General features: G+C 42.2%; 1 protein-coding gene across 3 annotated transcripts in view; it reads right to left on the bottom strand.

Annotated features, from left to right (window-relative positions):
* The window catches only part of OCLN (occludin), a 53,041-nt gene extending 34,399 nt beyond the window's left edge, over positions 1-18,642 (bottom strand). The window contains exons 1-4 of one of the 3 annotated variants that reach the window (XM_029941342.1): positions 18,595-18,642; positions 9,341-9,465; positions 3,655-4,330; positions 712-873 (exon numbers count right to left, since the gene is read on the bottom strand). In XM_029941342.1, the coding sequence (XP_029797202.1) occupies positions 712-873; positions 3,655-4,330; positions 9,341-9,390 (888 nt within the window). In that variant the 5' untranslated portion in view covers positions 9,391-9,465; positions 18,595-18,642. The other 2 variants (XM_029941341.1, XM_029941343.1) reach the window with 2 other exon arrangements.
* Between the last annotated feature and the right edge of the window lie 4,818 nt (positions 18,643-23,460).

The raw sequence follows: 23,460 nt of genomic DNA, 5'->3' as shown, positions 1-23,460 counted from the left end.
AGCATCCATGCAGAATCAGTCACCGTGATTTGCCAGGCTGTTATCCAAGTAAGAAGTTTAATGTTTTTTTTTTATTATTTATTTTTGATACAGAGAGAGACAGAGCATGAGAGGGGGAGGGGCAGAGAGAGAAGGAGGCACAGAACTGGAAGCAGGCCCCAGGCTCTGAGCTGGCTGTCAGCACAGAGCCTGACGCAGGGCTCAAACCCACGAATGTGAGATCTGACCTGAGATGAAGTCGGAGGCCCAACCGACTGAGCCACCAGGCGCCCGTCCAAGTAAGAAGTTTAAACGTATGCCACCTGCTACCACTCCAAAACATCACTGCCAATCTTGAGCGAAGACGGCAAGCATCTGGAGCAAGAGCTTCCCTCCAAAAGGATAAACAGGAAAATAAAAGGGGAGGGGGAGGAGGTGTTTGTTTTCAAATGCCACGTCCTTTCTGCACAATTCCTTTAGAAGCCATTCTGTTTCAGGGTCTAGGTACACTTCTTTAAAACAGAAATCTGATTTTCACCTTGCAGTAAAACAATTTCCACTTATCATACCATCTTAAAGTTCCGAGTAAAAGAGGAGGACACAACTTTTGCAACAGATACAGACAAAACTTCTAAGAACAGAGGTTCAGAAAGCATTACAAGTCAAGTTTAGAGACAGAAAGCAGGGTGGGTAATAAGCGACCAGACAGGCTTTTTTTTTTTTAACACTTACCCATTCTTCGACATTGGGGGGCTGCTCATCATAAACATGTTCCTTGTCCCACAGAATATTCGACTTGTCATACCGGTCCATTTTACTTCGAGTTTTCACAGCAAAGAAAATTATTAAAGCAAAAGCCACAATAACCATGAACCCCAGTACAATGGCAATTGCCTAAAAAGAGATTAAATATTGCCACAGTTAGATTTTAATTGTTTACTTTATCCTAATCCACTCTCAATAAATAACTAAGGCCCTACACATACATATCTGTGGTGTGATATAAATGGTTACATTTTAGGAATATAAAAAGTAGTCCATGCCAGTTGGGCGGAGGTTAGCAACGTGACTTAACTCAATACTCAGAACAGGCTTAATGTTAGGTCCTCTCACCAACCCATTTTAAATTATAGAAATCTAGTTCCAAAGCTTGAGCACCAAGTGGCTTTTTTTTTTTTACAAACAGATGAAAATGGCCAGTAAATTAACTCAATCACTGGTATACTTCTAAGGTCTTGAAAAATGTTACTCTCAGAAGTAGCTTTAAATTTTTTTTAATGTTTATTTTGAGACCAGGAGAGGGGCACAGAGTAAGGGAGACACAGAATTTAAAGCAGGCTCCAGGCTCTGAGCCATCAGCACAGAGTCCAACGCGGGGCTCAAACTCACGAGCTGTGAGATCATGACCTGAGTTAAAGTCAGTACCTTAACCAACTGAACCAGCCAAGGGTCCCTCTCAGAAGTTGCTTTACTTACTTTTTTTTCATGTTTATTTATTACTGAGAGACAGAGACAGAGCACAAGTGGGGGGAGACACAGAGCTGTCAGCACAGAGCCTGATGTGGGGCTTGATCTCACAAACCATGACATCATGATCTGAGCAGAAGTCCGGACGCTTAACCGACTGAGACACCCAGGTGCCCCTCTCAAGTAGCTTTAAATACCCAATCACATTTATAATCTTGTTCATAACACATGCTTGGCAAATCTTTTTATACTGAATGTAAATTCCAGTCTACAGTGGATCCACCTTGCCACAAATTAGACAGACATGATCTAACCAAGCTATAAATTAGAGAAAATAGATGAATGATTCATTTAGTCTGGCAGGTGGTTTCTGTTGGGAGTCTTCTGTGTACTTACAACAAAGGGCCCTGTGACAAAGAATTCCTCCCCCTCTGGATTCTGCTAACAGGTAACAAGTGGGTCTCTCTGCAGCCATCCAACAGTGATATCCTTTTTCAGTGAATACAAGTTGGGGGCCTTCAGAGGACTAGAGAGACGGAGATGTGGTAAAGACAGGAATACCAATCCTCAGCCCTATTTACCAGAGATACATTCGAATGCCAACAACAAACATTCTGAAAATCTACATTTGCAGGGAAAACATTTCAGTCTTCAAAATAATGATAGTTACTGGAGATGACATAACCCCAAAAGACTGACTCATTCACGTAAAGGAATGAGAATTCCTGAGTTAGTGGAAGGAGAGAAAAAACAAAAACAAAACAGGGGAAAAAAAGATGAGAAGTCCATCAGGAAATAAAGATGAGCAACTTCACACCCATCAGCATGGAGAGAATCAAACAGACAAAACAGTGTTGGTGAGGATGCGCAGAAATTGCAATCCTCATACATTTCTGGTAAATGTAAAGTCGTGCAACCTCTTGAGAAAACAGTTCCTCAAGAGATTAAACACAGAGACACTGGAGTCCCTGGGTGGCTCAGTCGGTTAAGTGTCTGACTCTTGCTTTCGACTCAGGTCATGATCTCATGGTTCGTGGAGAGACAGCCCCATGTTGGGCTTTGAGATGACAGTGTGGAGCCTGCTTGGGATTTTCTCTCTCTCTCTAAATAAATGAACATAAAAAAAACAAACAAACCCACAGAGACAACCTAAGACCTAGCAATTCTATCCCTAGGTAGAGAGGAAGAGAAACTAAAACATGAGTTCACACAAGAACTTGTACACAAATGTTCGGAGCATTATTCGGAACAGCCAATGTGGAAACACCCCGAATGTCCATCACCTGATGCACAGATAAACAATGGTATGGCCACACAATGGACTATTATTCAGTAATGATAAGGAACTGACATAACATGCTATAACATGGATGAACCTTGAAAACATTAATGTGAATTGAAAGGAGCCAATCACAGGGACACCCAGCTGGCACGTTCAGGAGACTGTATGACTCCTAATCCCAGCGCCATGAGTTCAAGCCCCCCGTTGGGTGTAGAGATTACTTAAATAAATAAAACTTTAAAAAAAGAAAGAAGCTTGGGTGCCTGGGTGGTTCATGTGGTTAAGCCTCCAGCTTTGGCTCAGGTAATGATCACTGGGTCCCTGAGTTCAAGCCCCGCATCAGGGGCTCTGTTGTCAGCACAGAGCTCACCTCAGATCCTCTATTCTTCCTCTCTTACCTTCTCTCTCTCTCTCTAAATACACTTTAAAATAAATAAATAAATAAATAAATACGGTCTTAAGAAAAAAGAAGCCAATCATAACAGACCACATATTGTGTGATTCTGTATATATAAAATAAATATCCAGAAGAGGCAAAAATATAGAATAGGATTAGTGATTGCCTTGGTCTGAGAAGGGTTAGAGAAATGAGACATTTCTCTATTAGAAATTAGAAATTCTCAATTAGAGAAATTACTAATTGTGTCATGGGGTTTCTTTCTGAGATAGTGAAAATGTTCTAAAACTGATTACAGTGATGGATATATAACTCTGAAAATACTAAATATAACTGAACCCAATATTAAATGGATGAGCTACATGGTACGTTAGTAATATCCTAATAAGAACACCATACCCTCTCCAGATCCTGATTTAAACAGGAGTGAGCCCTTGTTACCAAGACTTTTAACAAGTTCCCCAAGTGATTCTATTAAGCCTCCCAAAAGCCTCTACCCAAAGCAGGGCAGGGAGAAAACCCTCCATACCTCCTGGGGATCCACCACACAGTAGTGATACAGATACTGATCCATGTAGAGTCCACTACTTCCCGCTGTATAAAACTGGTTGCAGATAGCATATATCTGTGAACTGTAGAGAGACCCAGAAGCCTGGGCAGTTGGGTTGACTCCCATTATATAGACAATTGTGGCAATAAACATCATGATGCCCAGGATAGCACTCAGTATTATTACAGTCAAGTAATATCTTCTTGTTCTAGAGATTTCCGATCTTATAACGCTGGTAACAAAGATCACCAAGGCAGCAATGAAACAAAAGGCAACCATGGCCAGCAGGAAGCCTTTTGCCGCTCTTGGATCCGTGTAGCCTCCATAGCCGTAACCATAGCCGTAACCATAGCCGTAGCCAGTTCCGTAGGTACCAAAGCCACCTCCGTAAGGGTAGCCTATACCACCTCCGAGGATGCCAGTTCCGTAGCCTCTATCCCAGGCAAGCGTGGAGGCGACACAGGCAAATATGGCAATGCACATCACGATCACAAGCATAGACAGAATCCGAATTACTCCTGGAGGAGAGGTCCATTTGTAGAAGTGAAGAATTTCGTCTTCGGGGTAGAAAGAATACGCCGGCTGAGACAGCATCGGTCGGACGTGCATGTCCCCACCGTACATATCATTGCTTGGTGCATAATGATTGGGTTTGCTGAAATACACATGAAAACAATTTCAAGTTAGTACTGTTTGGAGATAAGTAGAAAGAACATACAATGTACTTGGAATAACTGAAACTATCCAGTAGCATATAAAACTATTGTTACTACCACCCCACTACAGTGCAACAATACTCTATGTCACCACCACCCTCCCCACAAGAAATTCAAATGTCGACACCTTAAACTCCAATGTGATGCTATTAGGAAGTGGACTAATTAGGTTATGACACGGAGCCCTCATGAATGGATACAGTGCCTTTATAAAAGAGACTCCCTCTACCTTGTGAGGGGAATACAACCCCAAGCTGGCAGTCTGCAGCCCAGAAGATAGACTTCACTAGAACCTGACCACAGTGGCACCTGATCTTGGACTTTTAGCCTCTTAACTGTGAGAGATAAATGTATGTTGTTTGTAAGTCACCCATTCTGTGGTACTTTATTAGAGCAGCCTGCAGCTACTGAGACACCCCCTGAACAAAGCTTCTGTGCATCAGAATCCCCTGGGGTGCTTGTGAAAACACAAATTGTTGGCTCCCAGCCCCAAGGTGCTGATTCTGCAGATATGGGGTAAGACAAGTTTCCAGATGCTGCTCATGCAGCCAGTCTGGGAAGCATGCACTGAGAATGACTGCTCTAATTTCTATGGCGTAGAGGTTCCCAAATTTTCTGCAAATCAGAATCAGCCGAGGAATGGGTACAATCCCTAAATGGAGCATTCCATACCAGTTAAGCCGTAATCCCCTGGAAGGGGGGCCCAAGCAGTTTAGAACAAGGATGTCAACGCTATTGCTTGTGGGACTTGAGACCAGTGCATTCAGATAGGACGCCTACGGTGGCCTAGCCAGGGTCATGTCCAATTCCTGGGAGCCTCACTTACCTACCTGAGAAATCACACTCAAACATTCATTCATTCATTCATTCATTCTTGTGATAGCTACTTACTGGAGCCACCAGGCTGATGTGTGCGGGGCACTGTGCTAGATACTGAGGATATAATAATGAACAGGACGCATTAGGGTAATGCCTAATTACATCTTAATAAAGTCACTTTGCAGGGGTGTCTGGGTGGCTCAGTCAGCTGAGTGTCTGATTCTTGATTTTGGCTCAGGTCATGATCTCAGGGTCGTGGGACTGGGTCCCACTTCTGGATCTGCAGTGATCATGGAGCATGCTTAGGACTCTGTGTCTGTCTGTCTATCTCTCCCCCTCTGCCCCTTTTCCCTTGCTCTTGCCCTCTCTCTCTCTCTCAAAAAAAAAATACTGTGCAACCTTCAGTAATTCAATCATAAACATCACTGGAGACAGGCATATTTATGTGTGGACACAGTCAATGTGAGAAAGGTAGGTCCTGGGGGAACAAAATTCAGTTGGTAAACTGACCTCACCCCCTTTTGTTTGCCATTATTTCCTTGGTCCATTCCTCTTTTTCCAAAGATACCTTACTACTAGGGGCTGCTAACCACATGAATTCGAGGAACTTGAACTACCTGGATATTTGGGATGTCTCCATCTTGGGTAGTTATGAACAATGCAGCTCTGATTTCACTGAGTATGTGTCCTCATACACCAAAGCACTTCTTTTTCTTTTTCTTTAATTTCTTAAACATTTTTATTTATTTTTGAGAGACAGAGCATGAGCCAGGAGGAAGAGAGAGAGAGAGATGGAGACACAATGCAATGCAGGCTCCAGGCTCCAAGCTGTCAGCACAGAGCCCAACTCAAGGCCCAAACCCATGAACTGTGAGATCAAAACCTGAGCCGAAGTCAGATGCTTAACTGACCGAGCCACCAAGGCACCCCTGAAAGCACTTTTCCTAACGTATATATCTAGGAGAATTTTTGAGTCAAAATTTTTTTTATCTTCAGCTCTAGGAGACAATGTTAAAAGTTTTTTTCCAAAATGATTATTTCAATAAAAATTTTGTTAAAATATTTATTGTTTATTTCTGAAAGAGAGCGAGAGAAAGAGAGAAAGTGCAAGCTGGGGAGGGACAGAGACAGAGGGAGACACAGAATCTGAAGCAGGTTCCAGGCTCTGACCTGTCAGCACAGAGCCCAATGCGGGGCTCGAACTCACAAACTGTGAGATCATGATCTGAGCCAAAGTTGGACACTTAACTGACAGAGCAACCCAGATGCCCCCCCCCAAAAATGATTATATCATTTTTAAAAGTAATTAATCCACTTCAAATCCCATTAACATTGTAACATTCACAGAAGCATTGTTTGTAATAACCCCAAACTGGAAACAGTCCACATGCCTACCTAGAGTAGAAAAGCGAACTGTAACATACCCAGAGGATGGAATGCTACAGGGCTGAGCTGTCTAATATGGCAGCTGCTAGCCACATGATCCACTGAGCACTCGAAATATGGCTAGTCCAAACCAAGATATGTTGATAAGTGTAAAATACTTAATGATCAAAGTATTAAAAAAAGAAATGTAACATCATTAAGAGAAAACCCCAATATTAACTATGTACTTTGGGTGACAATGTTTTGTCAGTGAAGGTTCATCAATTATAACACATGTGCCACCCTGAGGGGGGATACTGAGGCAGGCACTGTATGTATAAGGGCAGGGACATATGGGAAGTCTCTGTACCCTCTCTCTTTTGCTGTGAATGTAAAGATGCTCTAAAAAATAATGGCTGTTAATAACAAGGAATGTAAACTACCACATAAGTCAGTGTTTATATCACATGTTGAAATAACATTTTAAGTATGTTGAGCTAAGTGAAATATTATTAATATGGTTAGAAGAAACAAAAAATTGAGTGGATTGTTCACATTTTATTTCTGTAGCATTACTCTGAAGCAAAAAGAAAAGTTTAATAAATAAAACTCAAATGTACTGTTTAGATGTATAAAATGGTAAATAAAAAAAAAAAGAAAAAAAGAAAAAGAAAAAAGAGAGAGAGAGAGAAAATCAAATGATAATCCTGTATGAGAACGGGGGTTTCCAGGAAAAGGAAAAGACACAATGATAGACGTGAAGGTGTTCTACTTCCTGACCTACGTGATCATTGTGCTTTGTGTTTATTTTACTCATCATTCCGTACACATGTTCTGTGCCCTTTTCTTTAAATTTTTTTTAATGTTTTTATTTATTTTTGATACAGAGAGAGAGACAGAGCATGAGAAGGGGAGGGGCAGAGAGAGCAGGAGATACAGAATCTGAAGCAGGCTCCAGGCTCTGAGCTGTCAGCACAGAGCCTGACGCGGGGCTCAAACCCACGAACGTGAGATCTGACCTGAGCTGAAGCCGGAGGCTTAACCGACTGAGCCACCCTGGCGCCCCTATGCCCTTTTCTAAGCATGTGTTGTATTTATTTCACCAATGTTTACGGGGGCAAAGTAATAGGAACACAACCCCCACTACAGTTATCAAAGGCTTGAAGCAACAAACTACTTAAAGGAAAAAAATCTCTATTAAAGTTTGATAATAAATTTAAATTTTTTCATTGTTAAATCCCCAAATAACTAGGGATGCCACGAACCCTCAACTTAGCTTCTTGATTTTATAATGGCAGGAATCACTCTACGGATGTGGTGTCTTGGTGGCTCAGTCACTTAAGCATCCGACTCTTGATCTCAGCTCATCATCTCAGTTTGTGGGTTTGAGCCCCATATTGGGCTCTGCGTTGATGGTGCAGAGCCTGCTTTGGATTCTGTCTCTCCTCTCTGCCCCTCCCCAGTTTGTGCTCTCTCTCTCTCTCCCTCAAAAAAAAAATAAATAAACTTAAAAAAAAAAAATAACAATGTAGAAAAACATTATGCCAAGTGAAAGAATCAACCACAGAGTCCAACGTATTGCATGATTACATGTGTATGGAATGTCCAACATGGAACACTCTAGAAACAGAAAGGGATTGCTGATAGCCTAGTACTAGAGGGAAATGAGGAATGATTGCTGATCAGGGCTGATGAATATGTTCTAAAATTGATGTGATGATAGTTGCACAACTCTGTGAATATACCAAAACCACTAAACAGTCCATTCCTAATGGGTGAATTGTTTGGTGTGTGTGAACTGTATCTCAATAAAAACATTACTAAAAAATTAACAAGGAGTCAATTTTAGGGTTAGTCACTTAAACAAGGCATTAAAAATGAAGCTTCATACTATTTGTGGAAAAACAAAAAGGAATAAAAAAGGAATGAATATACCCACAAATGTAAGCCTAAACTATCTAGAAACAAACATTAGAAACAAGTGACAATAGGGGTGTCTGGGTGGTTCAGTGAGTTAAGTGTCTGACCCTTGATTTCGGCTCAAGTAATGATCCCAGGGTTGTGAGATCAAGCTCTGAGCTGGACTCCGCACTGAGTGTGGAGTCTGCTTGGGATTCTCTCTGTCTTTCTCACTCGTGCTCTTTCTCTCCCTTGCCCATTCATGCACGCACCTGCTCTCTCTTGCAGGGAAAGAAAGGAAAGGAATGAAGGAAAGAAAGAAAGGGAAGGAAAGAAAGAAGCAAGGAAGAAAGAAAGGAAAGAAGGAAGGAAGGAAGGAAGGAAGGAAGGAAGGAAGGAAGGAAGGTAGGAAGGAAGGAAGGAAGAGGTGCTAACAGTTGCCTCTGCAGAGAAAAACTGACATCCTAGAATTTAAACAGCAGAGGGAAACTAACTGTAACTTTACACCCTTTGCTTCAATTTAAATTTATAAACATAGATTTTTTAAAACATTTATTTATTTTTGAGAGAGAGAGACACACACACAGCCTGAGTAGGGGAGGGGCAGAGAGAAAGGGAAACAGAGAATCTGAAGCAGGCTCCAGGCTCTGAGCTGTCAGCACAGAGCCCGACTCAGGACCGAACCCACAAACCCTGAGATCATGACCTGAGCTGAAGTCAGATGCTTAACTGACTGAGCCACCCAACACCCCTAAGCACAAAATTTTAACAGCAAACACTTAACAAATGAAAATTTCAACTATACATATTTTTTACATGTGAAAGTCTTTAAAGAAAAAAAACAACAACAACTGAAGATTACTTACAATTCATCAGGTCTATAAGGAGGTGGACTTTCAAAAGGCCTCGATGACATGGCTGATGTCAAGGATCACCTGATCTTCAGGATAAGTGCTGCCCCGTAGATTCCAAGATAAGCCAATCTAAGCAACTTAAGTAGGATAATAGTGTTACTACTGAGCTCAAAGTTTCCTTGCATTGCTAAGAAAAGTAATGATACTAATCTTCGGTAACTTGTCACACCATGGTTACTTCTCTTGTCCTTCTCACTACCATCTTTATACAATGGACCATTAATTCCTTGAGTACAGGAAATTGCTTAGCATAGGAATCACTTAGCCTGGTCATCCTCACAGCACCAAGCATCCTGCTCTGCACATGGCTGGCATACAAGTATTAGCTTTCATTGCTAAGTTGCAGTAATAAAAATTTCACAAAGTTTTTATAGCAGATGTAAAAACTGGTAATATTCTACTGGCACAAAAACAGACACTCAGATCAGTGGAACAGAATAAAGAACCCAAGAAATGGACCCACAAACATATGGCCAACTAATCTCTGACAAAGCAGGAAAGAGTATCCAGTGGAAAAAAGACAGCCTCTGCAGCAAATAGTGTTGGAAAACTGGACAGCGACATGCAGAAAAATGAACCTGGACCACTTTTTTACACCACACACAAAAATAAGCCCCAAAAGGATGAAAGACCTAAACATAAGGCAGGAAGCCATCAGAATCCTAGAGGAGAAAGCAGGCAAAAGCCTCTTCGACCTCGGCCACAGCAACTTCTTACTCAACACATCACTAGAGGCAAGGGAATCAAAAGCAAAAATAAATTACTGGGACCTCATCAAAATAAAGCTTTTGCACAGTGAAGGAAACAATCAGCAAAACTAAACAGCAACTGACAGAATGGAAGAAAATATTTGCAAATGACATATCAGATAAAGGGTTAGTATCTAAAATCAGTAGGGAACTTATCAAACTCGACACCCAAAAAACAAATAATCCAGTGAAGAAAGGGCAAAAGACATGAACAGACACTTCTCCAAAGAAGACATCCAGATGGCTAAGAGACACATGAAAAACCGCTCAACATCACTCATTATCCGGGAAATACAAATCAAAACCACAATGAGCTAATACCTCACACCTATCAGAATTATTAAAACAACTCAGGCAACAACAGATATTGGTGAGGATGCAGAGAAAGAAGATCTCTTTAGCACAGCTGGTGGGAATGCAAACTGGTGCAGCCACTCTGACAAACAGTATGGAGGTTCCTCAAAAAATTAAAAGAAGAACTACCTCACCACCCAGTAATTGCACTACTACTAGGTATTTATCCAAGGGATAAAGAGGAAAAGCCCAAATGTCCATTGATGGATGAATGGATAAAGAAAATGTGGTATATACATACAATGGAGTATTACTCAGCAATCAAAAAGAATGAAATTTTGCCATTTGCAAATACACAGATGGAACTAGAGGGTATTAAGCTAAGTGAAATTAGTCAGAGAAAGACAAATATCATATGACTTTACTCATATGAGGACTTTAAGATACAAAACAGATGAACATAATGGAAGGGAAGCAAAAATAATATAAAAACAGGGAGGGAGACAAAACATACAAGATTCTTAAATAAAGAGAATAAACGGAGGGTTGTTGGAGGGATTGTGGGAGGGAGGATGGGCTAAATGGGCAAAGGGCTTAAGGAATCACTACTGAAATCATTTTTGTACCATGTAACTTGGATATAAATTATAAAAAATATAGAAAGAAAAAATTGGTAATTTTCAAAACAGTCCTTTCAAAGAACAGGAAACCAAAAAAAAAGAAAACTTCTTAAAATGGATTTATTGTTTCATAGTACTTGTGAAAGTTCATATGAGAAAGAATATGAAAGTGCATATAGAGCCGTGTCTAGCACAGTCTCTCAATGTTGAAACATAATCTGGTTTAAAAGTATGCCTTTTTCATTACAAATTATTACACAAAATACATCTATGGGTGGTAGGATTGTGAACACTTTTCTCTTTTTCTTTTCCAACTCTTCAAAATTGAGCATAATGTTTACAAAAAGGGGGAAAACATTAATTATGTGTTATATTAAAGAGTCTTCTCTCAGAGAAAAGAAGTATGGTTTTCTTCTAAAATTCCTCAAAGCACAATCCCTAAACATCTGAATGGCAATTTCACTCAATCAACAAGTACTAATTAAGTGTCTACACTCTACCATGGGAGACTGTGGAAGTACTACAGAAGGTCACACACAAAGAAAAAAGCAACTATGACAGGCAGTTATTGAGTTATTAGGGTTGACTACATGATCAAGGGCAAGATGGGGATAAGCAGAGAAGAAAGACCAAGACCTGAAGAGGAAGAGGAGCGAGCTGGTTGGGGGGAGGGAGGGAGAGGGCAGTATAGAAGGTCACTTGAGCAAGATCTACTATCTGAGTATATTAAAGGGTCTAGTATTTTTTTTCCTTTCCAAATAAGTAGGTACATATAAGGTATTATGTTAGTAAAATAAATTCAAACTCTCTAAATTTTGTTCTTTAAAATCAATGGCAACTATCTTCCACATCCTTAAAGACCAAAAGGTCCAAATTTCTCAGAAGAAAATAATACCCAAATGTACATTAGGTAAAACTTCAAAGATGGAAATAGGTTGAATGTTAGGAACACCAACACAATTAGCATGATTTTCTGAACACAGTGAGGGAAGATGATTTCTTTGTGTTTTTTCTTTAAACAAATGTTTTATTGAAGTATTAACATACAAAAAAGTAAATAAATCTTAAGAGTACAGAGACCTATAACTAGCACCCAAATGTACATGTAAATGGGCAATTCAGGCCGTTAGCACATTTCAATGTTCCAGAAGAGTAAAAGTCCAGATTGGCTTCCTAATGGATGTTCAGAAAAATAAGATTAAGAAAAACTGAATTTAAACACTTTTTAATGTAGAACTCTAGGTGTGAAACTGAATGTCAAATACCGAAAAAATGACTTTAGAGGACTCTTACCCCTTTTATAGCCAGGGCTTACTCATTCAAGACTATGCCCAAAATTCCAGGCGCCAAGGTAGTTTTTGTTGTTTTGGCCTAAGTACCCTCTCTGCCCAATGTGGGGCATGAGGACGCAGCCCCTGAGATCAAGAGTCACATTTTCCAAGGGCACCTGGGTGGCTCAGTCGGTTAAGCGTTGGGCTTTGGCTCAGGTCATGATCTCACAGTTTGTGGGTTCAAGTCCCATGTCGGGCTCTGTGCTGACAGCTCGGAGCCTGCAGCCTGCTTCAGATTCTGTATCTCCTCTCTCTAATCCTCCCCTGCTTGCACTATCTCTCTCTGTCTCTCAAAAATAAAACAAAAAACATTAAAAAATTTAAAAAAATTAAAAAAAAAAAAAAAGAGTCACATTTTCCACTGACTGAGCCACCCAGGCCACCTCCATGGTAGTTTTTGAAAAATTCTAGGGCGCCTGGGTGGCTCAGTTGGTTAAGCCTCCGACTTCGGCTCAGGTCAGATCTCACGTTTGTGGGTTCAAGCCCTGCATCAGGCTTTGTACTCACAGCTAGCTCAGAGCCTGGAGCCTGCTTCCGGTTCTGTGTCTCCTCCTCTCTCTGCCCCTCCCGCTCTCATGCTCTGTCTCTCTCTGTATCAAAAATAAATAAAACATTAAAAAAAAAATTAAAAAAAAAAGAAAAAGAAAAAGAAAAATTCTAAATTAATCCAGACCCAGGCTGAAGTTTAAATTTTGTCAAAAATCCAGACGACAAAATCCTTTTCCAAACTGCTATTTCCCATATTCCCATATTTGTTATCAAATCTCCGCTAATACCAGAGATGTTATCTTGTGAAGCAAATAATTTTAGGAGGTATATCAAGGACAAGTCATGGCATATCAACTTCATTTCCTGTTTTGAGAAGGTTCCAGACTGGAAGATGAAGCCTGAAGACCTTCAGCACATCCCTATGCACGGACAGCATGCTCAGGCAGAGTCCTCTGGGACGGGAAAATACAATCTAATTAGGATGAAGCATTTAGGTCCCCTTAAGGGAGGTTGTTTTGGTGACCACAGACAAGGTGGGCAAGCCGACAAAACGCTGGAAAGGGTACCTAACCCAAGGTCTCCAAGTACATCACGGTCTCTATAGAGCCAGAATGATGGGCTACCACAAACGTAGTGGTTTTAATAGCTCACAATCAGAGAGGACAAATTCTGCTTCTCCTCCGGGAACCTCACTACCCTCCTATGCAAAGGACTGGGGACAAGCCTGACCTCTAGGCTGGAATAGTTAAGACAATATACTAAGGAAGATGAGCAAAAGAATTCACAGCAGGTGGTTATCTTGAAGGTGAGCAATTTCAGTGTTTAGGCACTTTCAGTACGTTGTGTCCATTTTCAAATATTGGTGGCATGAAGAAATTATTTTACAAATGTAGACTCAATTTTTATTTTATTTAAAAAATGTTTTAAATTTACGTATTTGTTTTAACAGAGAGAGAGCACAAGTGGGGTAGGGGCAAAGAGAGAGGGAGACAGGATCCTGAGCAGGCTCCAAAACGTCAGTGCAGAGCCCGATGTGGGGCTCAAACACATGAACCATGAGACCATGACCTGAGCCAAGATCAAGAGTCAGACGCTTAACCGACTGAGCCATCCAGGCTCCCCTAGACTCAATTTCTGGAAGTGCATTTCCTTGGTGAGAATTTCAACAAAGTTAACAAGCTATCCCAAACTTTGGCAGTATACACAGACAGTGCTTAGATCTAGTAATGATATGGTTATGGGAGGGAAAAAAAAGTCTGCATAACCCTGAAATCTGTACATCATGTTCCAAGCAGGTGCCTCTCCAGGAGGTGACTAAGGGTATTAAAGAAATAGAAAAACCATGTCTTAAGACAAATGATTGAAAAAACAGGAAATGTTTGGCCCGGACAAATCAACATTTAGAAGGACCACTACAGCAGCCTTCAAATATCTGCACAGCTGTCTTTGTAGTCCTAGAAACCATTCTTTGAAGAAAAGATACCACAGGGTCAGATTTCATGTCAATGTTAGGAAGCCTCTCCCTTACCCAGACTCCACACACCCTTCAAAAATAACAAATAACAATGTGATCTCAAGCCGTGTATGCAAAGCTGAAGTTGTTTGATATTTTAGGGGAACTGGACTGGAGGAATTCTAATGTCTCTATTAAGGCAGTCGGGGCTGTGCTTTGAGGCCACAGCCAAAGAAAAAAAAAGGACCAAGAACAGACTGTTACAACCCAATGTCCAGCACAACAGTATTAACATTACCTGCTCAATAAATGTTATGGTGAGTGAAGGACAAAATGATTGAAAAGGTACAGGATCTGCCCTAAGGGACTCATCGGTCACCATCACAGAACCTGTACCATGCAAAAGTCCAAAGCATAAGGCAAATAGCAGACTCTTACAAAATACGTAAAGCTGATTGATGAAAATATTTAAAACGTTCTCTTCTTGAAAATGTTTACTGGCCAAAGCTGTCTATATAGAAACCTATGCTAAGAGAAAGTCTTAAAATGCTATCCCCCTGAATAATTCTTTGAAGCAACTGTCGGTAAGTAAAAGATACTTTATGATATTTAAGGAGAACCTATTCCTTTTCAATCATATGCAGCAATAGTTAATTTGCCTTTAAGAAGTTTTTAAAAATTGTGCCTGGCATTAAATGATTATATTTTGGCATATAATTAGCAAATTGTCTAAACTTTTAAAATTAGGCAGATTTTGAAACAGCCTAGCTTTGTATCAGAAATAGCATTTTTAATAAGATATCCAGATGATTTTTTAAAGTTTATTTATTTTGTGAAAGAGAGAGAAAACACCAGAGAAACAAGGTGGGTGGGCCAGGGGGGAGGAATCCCAAGCTGGCTCCACACTAACGCAGGTGTCCATCCCATGAACTGTGACATCATGACCTGACCCGAAATTAAGAGTTGGCCACTCAGCCAACTGGGCTACCCAGATGCCGCTCTCCAGATGATTTTTTAAAAATTGATTTTAACGTCCATTTGCTTTTAAGAGATAGAAAGAGAGTGAGAGTGGGAGGGGCAGAGAGAGAGAGGGAGACACAGAATCAGAAGTAGGCTGCAGGCTCCAAGCTGTCAGCACAGAGCCCAATGTGGGGCTCGAACCCACTAACCACGAGATCATGACCTGAGCCAAAGCCGATGCTTAACCAACTAATCCACCCAGGTGCCCCTCCAGATGATCTTTAAGCACACCATATATTTTGAACATCACTGCCTTGATTAAAAGCATCAATCCAAGGAAGACCTTGTCTATAAAGCCTAGGTCTGTACATGGCAGGCACCAGCTGTCTAGCCTTCATCTCAAATGTCACCTCTTAGTAGGTGTTCCCTGGTGGTCTAGTGGTTAGGATTCGGTGCTCTCAAATGTCACCTCTTCAAAGGCACCTTCCGCATCATTCACTCCACCCACCAAACCTGTTTTATTCTCACAGCGAATTTTCCTCCTAATTATTATTTTCTCTTCTTTTTTATCTTTTAAACTACCACCATCTTCAAGCCCAACCTTCTTACCACTATCTTACAAGCCCCCAGATGTCTGTCATGACCATTACTCTTCTTCCTGATCCCTCCAGTCCCTGGTACAAAGTGATGGTCAATCAACATTTGATTTATAAAACCAACAGCCCATATTAGAGTTGGGATTTTAATATAGCTGTGAATGCCCTCAAAGTTCTTCACAAAGCTAACACCCACTAAATAGAATCCTTTAAATTCAACCAAATTAATTAAGTGTTGACAGTCTGAAGGAAAGGGAGAGTAAAGGGTCAAACATTCAAGCAGGGACATCATTTGGTAACTTACTTAAAAGCAATTCCAGGCCCCACATCCAACCTATGAATCAGAATCTGTGTTAATAAGATCCCCAGGTAATCCATACCATAGTCAAGATTAGGAAACAGTAAGTTACAGAATAGCTCTAAGCCTAGAAGTTAAAACAAAAAGTGTCACAAAAATCCTCATGGTCTTTTCTTTTTTACCCCAGTGCATCCAGAAATAATAACGTGGATGAAAAAACCTCACTAGGGATTCCAATCAAGTAAGCCTTAATATGCAACTGAAGAAAACTTCCCTTCTGGCAGGCTCCTGGGCAGGTGAATGCTTAACCAGTTAATCTGTGTGGTTAAAAGTAATCTCTTATGGGGTGTCTGGGTGGCTCAGTCGGTTAAGCATCGGACTTCAGTTCAAATCATGATCTGCCTGTGAGTTCAAGTCCTGCGTTGGGCTCTGTGCTGAAAGCTCAGAGCCTGGAGCCTCCTTCAGATTCTGTGTCTTCCCCTCTCTGTCCCTCCCATGCTCATGCTCTCTCTCTGTCTCTCAATAATAAATAAAAGCACTAAAAAATTTTTTTTAAGTAATCTCTTACAATTTCAAATTTTCAAAAGGGCAATAATTCCAACATCTTAAAAAAAAAAAGTTTATCTTCACATCAAATAAAATGTGGAAATATTCCATGAGACCATAGGGACCAGTCAATGGTAGAGGGTTCCAGAAAAACTCTGGTGCTGGAATATCTAGGACTGCTTCTTGTCCACTATACCCTCCCTGATTAGGTGAAGCAGGTCGCAAGCCACAAAATTTGCAACGTTTCTCCTACCGGTGTTTTCCCTTTAAAATGGAGTTCTAGTACGAATCACCTTTCAGAGTTTATAGTATTATTAAACGATACAAAGCACAAAACTTTTTTTTTTTTTTTCTTAAGCACAGCACTTAGTAAGGAGGCACTGCCCATCATTCCCCTGAACAGCCTGGAAGCTGCACAAATCTCGCCATCCTTCTATCAGTTAACCAAGAAGGCACCTGGGAACTATAGAAATGCAGAACTACACAAAAGTGTTGCTTGGAGGAGACAGCTAATACCGTGGCCCTACCATTTACAAAGCCTATTTCAAAATATCAGAGAGAGAAAATACTCATTTGTACCGTACCAACGAAGCACTGTTATACTGGGATTTGGGAGCTTCAGAAATCTACCCCCGCCTAGAAAGAATTAGCTTTCAATAACAGCAAGAATCACCAGAAGTGCCTTAATGGGAAGGTTTCACCTTTTCCAAGGATCCCAATAATACACCTGTTGTGCGGAGGGCCACACACTAACCTGGAAGGCTGCCTCTTCCCCCGCCCCGGGTCATTTCCCAGGTGGGCAGTTTGCCCAGCCAGCCAAAGGGCCGGCCCGAGGATGCCGTGGCTTCTTGGGTTAGTCGCTTCAGCCGGGGCACAGGGACTCGGAGCTGCTCCAGCCCCCAAGAGCAGAGGCCATTTTGGCCCCTCAACCCTGCTCTCCCCGCACACTTCCTCCGACGCAGGGAACATGTCGGCAGGCCGCGCGCCGCCGGCCCTTCGCTGGAGGTCTCGAAGCCCGCCGCAGGTCTGTGTCCGTGCGCCGCGGCCGGTGCGCGCCAGCGCGCGGCCAGCTGCGTCCGCCCGCAGGCAGGTCCGCCCACCTGGCGGCGGCCTCTGGGTCACGGGTGAGGATTCTAAGCGCGCGCTGCTTCCCTCGAAATACAGCCTCGCTCGAAATTCAATCCCCGCCCCCAGGCTTAAATCGACGCGCGCTCGCACAACTCCCACTAACCGGATTCCAAAGAGCCAGTCGGCCCACCCCAGAGCTATAGAAATACTTCACGGATTAAAACGGTCACCCCCTCCCCGCTCCGTACCCAAAGGGTGAGTGGGGCGGATTCGAAGAGGTCCCTCCCCACCGCCGGGATCCAAGCCCCCGGGTCTCCAGCCCTCACACTCAGGACCCCGGAGGAGCCGGGCGCGCGCCCCACACCCCTGAGGACCTCCCAGCTCTGCGTCCAGAGAGCAGAGCGCTGCACTCGCTCAGTTTAGGAACGGCCCGCCCGCCCCCCTTTAAAGCGAGAAGGTGCCCGCGCCGCCTGGACGCGGGGAGCTTGTACGCGTTTCCGCCGAAAGAAGTGATCGGCGGTTCCAAGTGGCCCTTCGCTGGAGGCGGCAGCCTCCAAATTAGCCCAGCGCTGCTCCCCCGGCGGACCCGCGCCCCTCCGACTCCCGCCACTCCCAGCCCAGAGACGAAACCGCCACTGAAACTAGTTCCCCCCGCGCCTCCCTTACCCGGCCAGAGCCACGATCCCCTCGCGGGGACTGTGGAGCCACCCAGAGCCCCCGGCGCCGCGCCCAACTCCCACCTATTCACTGCAGCCTCGTCCGATCCACCAAAGACCGCGGGAGCCAAGGACAGCGCGCTTACCTGGCGAGCGCACCTGACGCAGTGCCGGCCTCCCGCCAGGAGTCTGGGACTAGGATAGGAACTCAGTCGGTCCTCCTCCTCAACTCCTCCTCCACTCCTTCTTCTCCTCCTTCCCCCCCATCCCCGCCCCTGCAGTCCTGCCCCCGGGCATGCGCACCACCTCCAGGCCGGTGCTGGAGGTCCGCGGCCGCGAGCTGGCAAGTCTCACCTGTTAACACCCAGCGTGGACTCTTGGGCGCTCTGGCTAGCTTTCCCCGGAGTCCCGCAGCCTCCAGCAGGGGAAGAAGAAGGTCGTGGGGGGTGGGGAGGGACGCCGGCCAGGAATTGTGTCATGGCCGTCTCCTCCCTCGGTGACCCATTCACCTGAAACTCAGATAGGAGGGGGAAGGGAGCGGTGGAGAAGGAGGCGGGAGGAACCAGCCCTTCTCTGCACACTCTTGCGGCGATCCCAGTTAAAGGAACAGCGCAGCTTTGGGACAGCGCGTAGAGGAGGGGCCCCAGCTCCCAGAAGGTGGGAGTGGTCCAGGACCGCCCTCCGCGCGCCTGGAGCTTCTCTAGCTTGGGGTACTACGGACTACTAGAGGCGGGGGAGGTCTGGCGGGGGCTCTTTTACTCTGAAGGGGCCCCAAAGGTGCTCAGCATTCTACACGAAAGCCATGTCCTTACCCAACAATTTTCTGATCCTAAATTTGGTTAAAATTTTGTTGGAAAGCAGCCAGAAATGGGAGATCTGCGAAAGTCACGTGTAAATTAAGGAACTGGTTCTGAATCTCTGGAGCCAAAAAGACCATTACTCAGAGTGGTTAAATGAAGGTGAAGTCTGGTGGATCTTGTTGGTAAATTTGCTGTAAAAAAAAAAGTGCGTACGGTAGTATACATTATTACCACCTCAAGATCTTTTGCCCCCCCCACCCAAAGGTTTTAAACTCTTAATTTTCTCTTAGCTTAAAAAAAAAGAAGAAGAAGAAGAAGACGGTATGCCTGGGTAGTTCAGTCTTTAAGCTTCTAACTTTGGCACCTGTCACGATCTCACAGTTAGTAGGTTCAAGCCTGAAATAGGGCTCTGAGCTGGCAGTGGGTAGCCTGCTTGGGAATCTCTCTGCTCTTCTCCCACTTGCACTGTCTTTGTCTCTCTCAAAAATAAATAAATTTTAAAAAATAAAAAAAAATTAAAGGCCCGAGTTCTGTGTACTATGTTCTATTTCTTGATCTGGAGGCTGGTTCCAAAGGAGGGTTTACTTAGGAAAATTCATAGTCTACACATAACATTGTGTATCCTTTTATGTATGAATATAGTATATCTATCCATATATTTTTTAAATTTAAGTTTATTTATTTTGAGAGAGAGAAAGCATGCAAGTGAGGAAATGGCAGAGAGAATCCCAAGCGGGCCCCACATCACCACTGCAGTGGACAATGCAGGGCTTGACCCCCAAAACCTGTGAGATCATCACCGGAGCCAAAGTCAGACCCTTAACCAACTGAGCCACTGAGGCACCCCTCGAGTTATACTCCAGAATATTGCAATTTTAATTCTTGCAATTTAACCTGCATTGAAGGCTAGAATTTAGGTTTCTTAAATTCCTGCTTCACTTTGTGTTCCAATCTGGAACGTCAGCATTACTAATTAATTTTTGTCCAATCCCACCCACATCTCTGCCTTTAATTAAGTGATTAGATATGTGACTCTCCCATACCTTAGATCTTACGGCACAATTCAATACTTACGGAAGTAAAAGCATTATATAAATATAAGGTATTTGAAAAGATGACAACCTTAATGGGTAATTAATCTAATTGGGGTGTGTGTGTGTTTGTGTGTGTCTGGAAGTTATTACTACAATTATTTTAGCATGTAGTTTTTGAATGATGGAGTTTAAATTGGTGGTGTTAACACTGGGGAAGTCAGGTTAATCCTCTTAATGTTCGCTGTCAGATTACTGAAATCTCCAAACATTCCATTCAGTTTATAATTAAACAAGGGAACATTTCCTAATACTCTCAGATTTATAAACACACATCTGTTATTTTATACTGTACTTTGATATGTTCAGAAGAGAAGCTAGAGGGTTTTTTCCACTTTTTAAAACTTGAAATATATTTCATATGCTGTAAAATTCACCCTGAATTTTAAAGTCTACATACTGTTGTATAGTGGTTTTTAGTATATTCTGAAGATTATCCAACTAGCACCACTGTCTGATATCAGAAACCTTGTGTGCCCCTCAGCAGTCATTCCCTGTTCCCTCTTGCCTCCAGACCCTGGCAACCACTAACCTACTTTCTGTCTCTATTGATTGATCCATTCTGGACATTTTATATGAATGGATAATACAATATGTGGCCCTTTGTGTCTGGCTTCTTGGCATAATGTTTTCAAGGGTCATCCATGTTGTGGTACCTACCAGTACTTCATTCCTTCTTACGGCTGAATAATACTCCATTGCATGGATATACCACTTTTTGTTTAAACTTTCATCAGTTGATGAACATTTGGGTTATTTCTATTTTTTAGCTATCATCGTAATGCTGCTATGAACATGCATGTACAAGTTTTTGTGTGGGCATACGTTTTCAATTCTTATGAATGAATTAGGTGTTTAAATATTTTATCATTTTAAGAGACTAACTTATGCATAGAATGTCATTTTTCTTATTCCCACACTAAACCTAACCCAAAGGCATGTGTTAAGATGGAAGGTTGGTTGCCATATTGCACTTGCTTCCCAAATTCATTCGCCAACAACCGCTTTCTGAGGGCCTACCGTATGAACATTAGTGAACAAAACCTGAAAATCACTCTTAGTGAAGCTTACGTTCTAGTTACTGCTCAACTCATGTGGATGAAATAATCAGATTTGTTAAATTGAACTGTATGAAATTGGTAAGTTTTATCTACATTTTTACCTATAAAATGGCAACTTCATATACTTCAATTTAATACTAAGCCAAATTTCTATTGGAATGTTGTATAGCGTTTTTATTGCATTCAGGTTAATTTTCCAAACAATGCTCACAACACTGAAAAATCTACAAACTTTTTTCTTTTAATTATTTCCTAATGGCGTGCATGGTAGGTAGTAGTTGAAAAGGTTCAGAAAGAAAAGCCATCTGGGAAATCTAAACACATCATTCTTCAATAGCAAAATCAAGTTTGTTGAATGTTACATGATGCCATGCTCAATGTAGTCATGTTATATAATCATATATTGTAGTAAAGCTTTAATTATTTTTTTAATAAAATATTCCTTTTCAGCAACTCAGTTTTTTCAACTGTGGTTACACTATTGACCAAATTTGATGAAAATTCTCATGACTCAGAAACAAAGTAAATATTATTCTCAGAAGACCTATGATTATAAGTTTGTTGACTTTACATGCAGTCAAGTGAATGATAAGATTAAAACATTTTTCTTCCTTTTTATATGTAAAGATTCTCAGAGCTGAGAATATTGTGCCAGAAATTTGGGTTCAAATCTCAATGTTGCCACATAGCAGCCAGATAAGATGGGTCCTTGAGGAAAATTAAACTACATAAGCCTCATTTTTCTCCCCTGTAAATATGGGATACTGGTAAACAGTATTCTCTTCATAAGACTGTTGAGTACATGTTCTCTTCACCAAGATGGACCACATGCTGGGCCACATGATAAGTCTGGATAAATTTAACAAGTCACTGGGGCGCCTGGGTGGCTCAGTCAAGCATCTGACTCTTGATACGGGCTCAGGCCATGATCTCACAGTTTGCAGGCTGGTGGGCACAGAGCCTGCTTGGGATTCTGTCTCCTGCTCTCTCTGCCTCTTCCCTGCTTGTGCTCTATATCTCTCTCTCAAAATAAATGAGAATGAACTTTGAAAAAAAGTTTGAACAAGTCATTGTTATATCCTGTCTGCCTTAAACAGTCCCGATCACATGGTTGTTCCATAAATATGTGTTGGATGAGCAAATGAATACAATGCTGATTCCTCATTCCAACATGCCCATGGAGCCGTGCCCATCCCTCAGTAGCTTGTTATTGTGAAAACAGCTTATTACCTCACAGCATTTCAAGGCTTACATCCCTAGTACTAGGTTTTGAAGGAAAAGAGATGGAGGTTAGAAAATTTCTTCTCTGCCTCCCCCAGTTAGTAAATGAATTCAGTGATTGGTATTTGATAAGGGCAACTCAGGAGTTGCTGAGGGTCTGGCCTGAAGGGCCTCTAGGGTCCCCACCCAATCACGAATGGGGAGGCTCCCAGTCCATGGAGGGTGGATTCATTGGACGGATTTATGGAGGAATTCATGAGAAAGTCATCAGGAAGGCAATTTCTGAGAGGATGATGACACTTGGTGAGTAAAACTCTATCTCCTCCATTCCTATGTGTTAAGCAAGATCCTCCTAGAGGGATCAGAGGTTAAAGAGAGGGAGCACCTGAAAGGGAACTTCAAGTAGAATGACATTCACTGCAACCGCCATCATTTCTGTGCCAGGCTCTGCGCTGTGTTATGTACTTTTTTATTCTTTGTCCTTATAACAATCTTAGGATGTACTATTATTTCCCTCATTTGGGGATAACTAAAGCTCAGAAATATTTCTTCATTTTCTTAAAATATCTGCTAAGAAGTTGTAGAGTCAGGATTCAACCCAGGTAATTCCAGAACTAATATTTTAACAGTTTTACTATTCCTAGGACTGCCTTTTTTCTCTAAAAAAATACCCAAACTCCTTTAAACTCCCTCCCCATAGAAAGATTTCATGGTGCTGCTATTAAGCAAAACAAACAAAACAACCCTTAAAAAATGAAGTGTTATTGGGGCACCTGGGTGGCTCCGTTGGTTAAGTGTCCGACTTTAGCTCAGGTCATAATCTCATGGCTCATGAATTT

The sequence above is a fragment of the Suricata suricatta genome, chromosome 6 (genome assembly GCF_006229205.1).
Source record: "Suricata suricatta isolate VVHF042 chromosome 6, meerkat_22Aug2017_6uvM2_HiC, whole genome shotgun sequence".
Classification (NCBI taxonomy): Eukaryota; Metazoa; Chordata; class Mammalia; order Carnivora; family Herpestidae; genus Suricata; species Suricata suricatta.
The sequence above is the reverse complement of the archived record's forward strand: the minus strand, read 5'-3'. Positions and strand labels throughout refer to the sequence as shown.